This window comes from Centruroides sculpturatus, unplaced genomic scaffold, assembly GCF_000671375.1.
Source record: "Centruroides sculpturatus isolate CEXI.00-Female unplaced genomic scaffold, Cexi_2.0 scaffold379, whole genome shotgun sequence".
Lineage (NCBI taxonomy): Eukaryota > Metazoa > Arthropoda > Arachnida > Scorpiones > Buthidae > Centruroides > Centruroides sculpturatus.
Window position 1 is genome coordinate 55682 of NW_019384620.1, and position 5596 is coordinate 61277.

At 31.3% G+C, this 5596-nt stretch overlaps 1 protein-coding gene across 1 annotated transcript in view; it reads right to left on the bottom strand.

The window, feature by feature from the left end:
* Nucleotides 1-2731: 2731 nt before the first annotated feature.
* Nucleotides 2732-5596, bottom strand: part of LOC111625458 (saccharopine dehydrogenase-like oxidoreductase) — a 21005-nt gene continuing 18140 nt past the window's right edge. The window contains exons 6-10 of the mRNA XM_023368606.1: nt 5451-5592; nt 3497-3553; nt 3307-3427; nt 3157-3238; nt 2732-3080 (exon numbers count right to left, since the gene is read on the bottom strand). Coding sequence (XP_023224374.1) covers nt 2984-3080; nt 3157-3238; nt 3307-3427; nt 3497-3553; nt 5451-5592 — 499 coding nt within the window. The 3' untranslated portion in view covers nt 2732-2983. The remainder of the gene's footprint in view (nt 3081-3156; nt 3239-3306; nt 3428-3496; nt 3554-5450; nt 5593-5596) is intronic.

Below are 5596 nucleotides of genomic sequence, written 5' to 3' on the forward strand. Positions count from 1 at the left end.
TTTCAACTATTCACGTAGCTCACCAATCCTTAAATTTTTTTTTCAGTTATATAAAAAGGGTCTATCGTAAATCTATCATTTTAATTAGTGACTAAAAAAAAAGAATATTTTTATTACTAGATATAAAAGACATTTATGTAAAATTTTGTGTTTATCAAAATAAAAATCCAGCAATGAGTTGCTTAAATTGCCCGGCAACATTTAGTGACGCCATCTGTTACGATATTTTATTAAAAAAACTTTTTATATTTAATTACAGTATTGTAAAATGGTAAAACAAGACTTAATTTTGAGGGTAGGAATGGGTTTTATTCTTAAAAAAAATTGTAAATGCTAATAACGAATAAAATCGTCATTAAATCCGACCCTACTGGAGATATGGCACGATCCCCTTTATCTCTCCACTCCCTCGACCTTTAATCACCATAGTTTAATAGCATCATTTGCCCTAATACACAAACCTCCTTGCAAAGTTTCAAGACATTTCGACAAAAAAACACAGGAGTTAAGCTTCAGACAGGATGAACAAAATCGTGCCCCCCCATACACGCTAACATCTATACATGCAAAAAAAATTCTGGGGGGGGGTTTTATGTATTTCTCGACGTTTCAAGGTGACCTAAGTCCAAAAATGTAAAAATCTTGGGGAGTCACTATCTAACCCATCGGCATACTTTCCATCTGTTGTGTATAAAAGCTGGAAAAGTAAAAATGAAGCATCTAGTAATCATTAACTGATAACAGGTATTCTAAATTTCTGTCTCAACTTTTCTCCACCATTTTTTATGTATTACGACTCTGAACATGGATTCACATCATTTAGAAACATGAAATATACACTCTTTAGATGGATGGATTAAATTCCTTCTACTTTTATGAGCAGTTAGAAGATTTAACATTGTGCTATAAGCTTCTTAAGCAGTTTAACATTATTTATAAAACTCACTTCTACCTTCAAAAGTAAGCTTATTGACATTTTATTGATATAATAAAAATTTAAAATAGAATCTCGTAACAGATGGCGCCACACACAATATTAACTTTTTTGCCAGGAAAGTTTCGTAACTCGTTGCTTATTTTTTTATTACTACTGTATATGAAAGAAAAACAGTTATTATTGTATTCGATATTAATGCAGCATAAGTATGCAATGCAATAATTAACGGAGTTTTAGTGTTAATAATGGTGTATCCACATTAAGTAAACCAAAATTAACTCATGATCAGTAAAATATTTTAACAGAAGTCGCCTAAAACTGTATCAGTAAAATTCTTGTAGAATTGTCAATAATTTATGGAAGTGTCTTTTTTCTCTTCTGCAATTGAAATTCCCTAGATCTAGCGAAAATCCTTGCTTCCTTCTTCCCAGAGTGGAAAATCCCACCCCCGCTACTGCTTACTGGTCAACCAAGTTTTATCTGTTAGTAACACCACCGGATGTTAACTTTGAGGCTATCATTCCAATGTTCATTAAATTAATATATAACTAGAATTTTTTTTCTCTGACCTTAAACATTGCAACAGTGCCACGTTATTCTATGGGCAAAAAGGGCAATTGCCTGAGACTTCCATCAATAGGGGCTGGAACCAATTTTTTAAAAGAAAAGAGTCACCCAAACAATTTCTGCAAAGAAAAATGTCTGAATTAATTCATCTGGATTACAGACCCTATGGCACATACTAATTCGGATGAATGAATTTGCCTGGGCCCCATAAGCTCTACCGTGCCACTACATTGCAAAGTATTTAGAACTACTTTTGTAATCTGTAACAGAATTTCTCTGTTCAACAGACATATCACTACTCCTGAAAGATTTAAGTAACCATAAAACTATAAGTATACCTTTCTTTGCAAAACTGTATAATTTGCTCTCATAATAACCATGGTTCATGAGCATGATCATCCACATAAAATTTTCCAAAGCTTTGAAACAAATTGCATGAATAAATTTTGAGTTTTTTTCAGATTATAGAATACAGCAGTTATGTCAAACTCATTTAAACAACTGGCCATTAATGTGACTGGTAAGATTCATGTGGGCCACATCATATTAACAAATTTTCTTAGTTATAATTTAAAGTGAGAATGCAAGAATATAGATAGGAGGGCAATTAAACATTATGTAGTTCAGTGAATGCAACTCAACAATATATAATTGCTATACTATTACTTTTATTTTAAACATTTATTTTATTTAATGTACATATTTATAAAACTAAAATCAATTGTTTACACCAGAAACTTGCCAGCACTATCTTCTTCCTCCTCGTTTTCCAATATTTGTTTGTTCTCAGTCTTTGAATCCAATCTTCATTATGGCAGATATATGTTTATGTTAGTCTTTATCTGCAAGCCGTTTTATTTAATTTCAGAGCATTGTAGCTGTGGGCCACGTAAAATCACATTGGGGACCGCCAGTTTGACACCCTTGGAATACAGTATTACATCAATACAAAAGGTGAGACAAAGTGTCCTATGGTCAAGGATATAAGATTACACATCTCAACCATTTTTACGATTATAAATTGTGGAAATTTTTATTCCGTTCCAGGGGAGCAAGTGCCGTTTGCCCCCTCTGAAACACTCATGCACCTCTCAAAAATAAGGCACAACTTTTTATGCAAATACAAAAACTGATTTTCACTAATTTGCATAACTTAAGTTTATATCTTGCGCTTTAAATTTCTTACAATTGACAAATGCTATATATGTATATATCAGAGAACATTCATGAAAATATTAAACCATTTTATTTCACCACAGGTAATTTTTACTTATGTGCATAAATCAATAATTAATATTGCTTGACTGAAAAGCAATTCTAGATTTAACATATGGTAACAAATCAAGACTTAATAGATTTCTTAGTACAAATGGCAAAACACCAAACATAAAAATATTGTTCCCATCGACAAAAGTTTGATATATGTAAATTGTTAATATTTTCTGTTGAATTGGAATAGCACAGTGGAACAGACTGTCATTACTTCTCTATAATATTAAACTCCATTCCCGATTTTTGTAACCGTTCCAATAGCGAAGTATCTTCAAAAGCAGCTGCCGGAGTTAAGACACCACCACTGAAAATAAAATTGTAGAAATTAGATTAATCCATAAAAAAATACAAAGTAAATTTAAATTTTATTTTCTTCTTACCTTCCGGGCATTTTCTCATTTTCTTTCAAACACACAACACCAGCATTGACTAAACAGAGTGATGTAGTAATGTATACTGGATCTATAAAAACACAACCATTTAATTGAAATTCAACATTAAATTTCAAAGGAACAAAAGTAAACACTAACCGGGTGCAGTTAAAATTACTTTCATATTCTTATTGGGTGGTTCTGTATGTTGTTTGTCAGCATCCAGTTTATCCTTCCACCCTTCGGCCCAAAACACAGTAGTGAAGGATGCTTCCTTAATCTGATACAATAAGAGGATATTTAGAAAGCCGTTGCAAATAAAAATAATATATTAAATCAAATTCATTACCTCTTGTCTTGAAGGACCCCCTTCTTTAAACTTACCAAAAGAAAACAGATGTGGATACTGAAATTATTTTAGCAAGATAAGATCAAACTGATCAGAATTAAAATTCATTAAAATATTTATTTTTAAAATGCAATATTGATAAAGACAAAAATGCTATTATTTCTCATAATTAATATGGCTATAAATTTATAATCATTTGGACTAATGATAGAGGAGAAGGTGGTATTATGGAACCCCATTTTCATTATAGTGAATTGTAAACAAGGTATCATAACTACACCCACATTTTTTGTGCAAAAAGTACTGGTAACTATTAAACTAAATGTTCCTAATTGGATTTTTCACTAGATAACTATAAGTATGATTTTTGAAGGCTTCTGTACAAAAAGTCAGAAAGTAGGCTTAGGGAAAACTGGGTGGTATTATGGAATCTTACTGTATATTTTCAAAAAATGCTTTAATGTATCCAAAAACAAATAGGAAAGTACAAAGAATGATAAGTAATTACAAAATCATTTACTCCAATGTATTTTATCAAAAAAATGCTTTTATAATAGAAAAATATGACCTCCATTAACAATATGTATTCCAGCAGCTCTTTTTCCATATTCTTAGGAAGAATTGGCTTTCTACCTAATGTCTTTTTCAGAAATTGCTCTGGACGAATGTCTGCTTGCAAAGAGAGAGTTCGGAGGAGTTGGGTTCCATATTAAAAGCACCAATGGGGTCCGTATTTCACGCATTGCCATCTTGAATTAACTAATGTCTGTCAAGACCAAACTTTAAAAAACATGACATGTCACACAGATTAATATGTATCCCTAAGTCTCTGGAGTGGAATACATGCACCAGTAAACCTGCAACTACACGATTTATATTTTAGAAATAATTAAATCACTTACCATTCAAAACTTGCGAATTTAGAAAAACACAAATATGCTGATTCATTACGGACAACCGTTTAACTGAAATGAAATGGGTTTTCCTCTTGCTACGGATGTCTGCCTATTGCAGTTCAGCCACAATCCGCCTTTATTATCAGTTTGAAATGGAGGGGTTCCATAATACCACCTTTTCCTCTAAGTGATTAAGTTGCCATTTTTAATTCTAATTATTAAATTTTAATACAATTAATAATTTAGAATATTCTGGAAGGGAGAAAAAGAATCAAACCATGGCAGAATTTGAACCCACAACTCCCACTTGGTCTGGAAGAAATAATTGGATGAAGTACAATTGGCAATCAATCCATACAGTAAGCAGAAGTGTAGGTTTAAGTCACACTCATTATTTCTTCCAGAATATTCTAAATTAATTAATTTAATTCTAATTATTAAATTCAATATTTGAGCGGTTGATCTTGAAAGTGGGTCAAGTACATTTCATGTTGTTGCTAGATATTTAATGGTTTGTATTTGAATGGATTTATAAATATTCGTAAGCAGTAATAGACTTATTTTATGATTTTTTGGTCTCATTTCATGTAAATTTAATAGGCAATAATGATTATTCATGTTAGGTGAAAAAAAATCATGATTTGGTAGGTGCCAATGAACTTGCCTCACTTTCAAAATCAACTCTCAATAAATATTGTTGATGATATAAATTAATAGTAACAAATTTATACTGATATTATAAGATATTTATTGTGAATTGATCAAAAAAATAAAATTTATGTAAATTTCTAATAAGAATTAGCATTAACTATTTTTTTACACAAAATGGACTTGTCCCACTTTCAAAATCAACAGCTCATTTAATCACATACCTTCAATCTAAATTGCTTTATACATTTAATTAGCCAATTTATGGTGTAATGAATTAAGCATTATACAAGAATAAGTGAAAAATTAATGAGAATGAATTTATTATTTATGAAATATATTAGACAGGGTCCAAGTTAATATGGTCTGTTTTAAACCAGTCTCCATCGCATTTTATGCACTTGGCCCACCATGTCTGTCAGTCCTGGAACATGTTCTGGAACCAGTCTTTTGACATTGTCTGCTGAATTTCCTCCAATTTCTTTATAATGGCTGTTGATGAGCCAAACACTGGTCCACAACTCCAATTTCAAATCACTGACGCCTAAACCGCTGA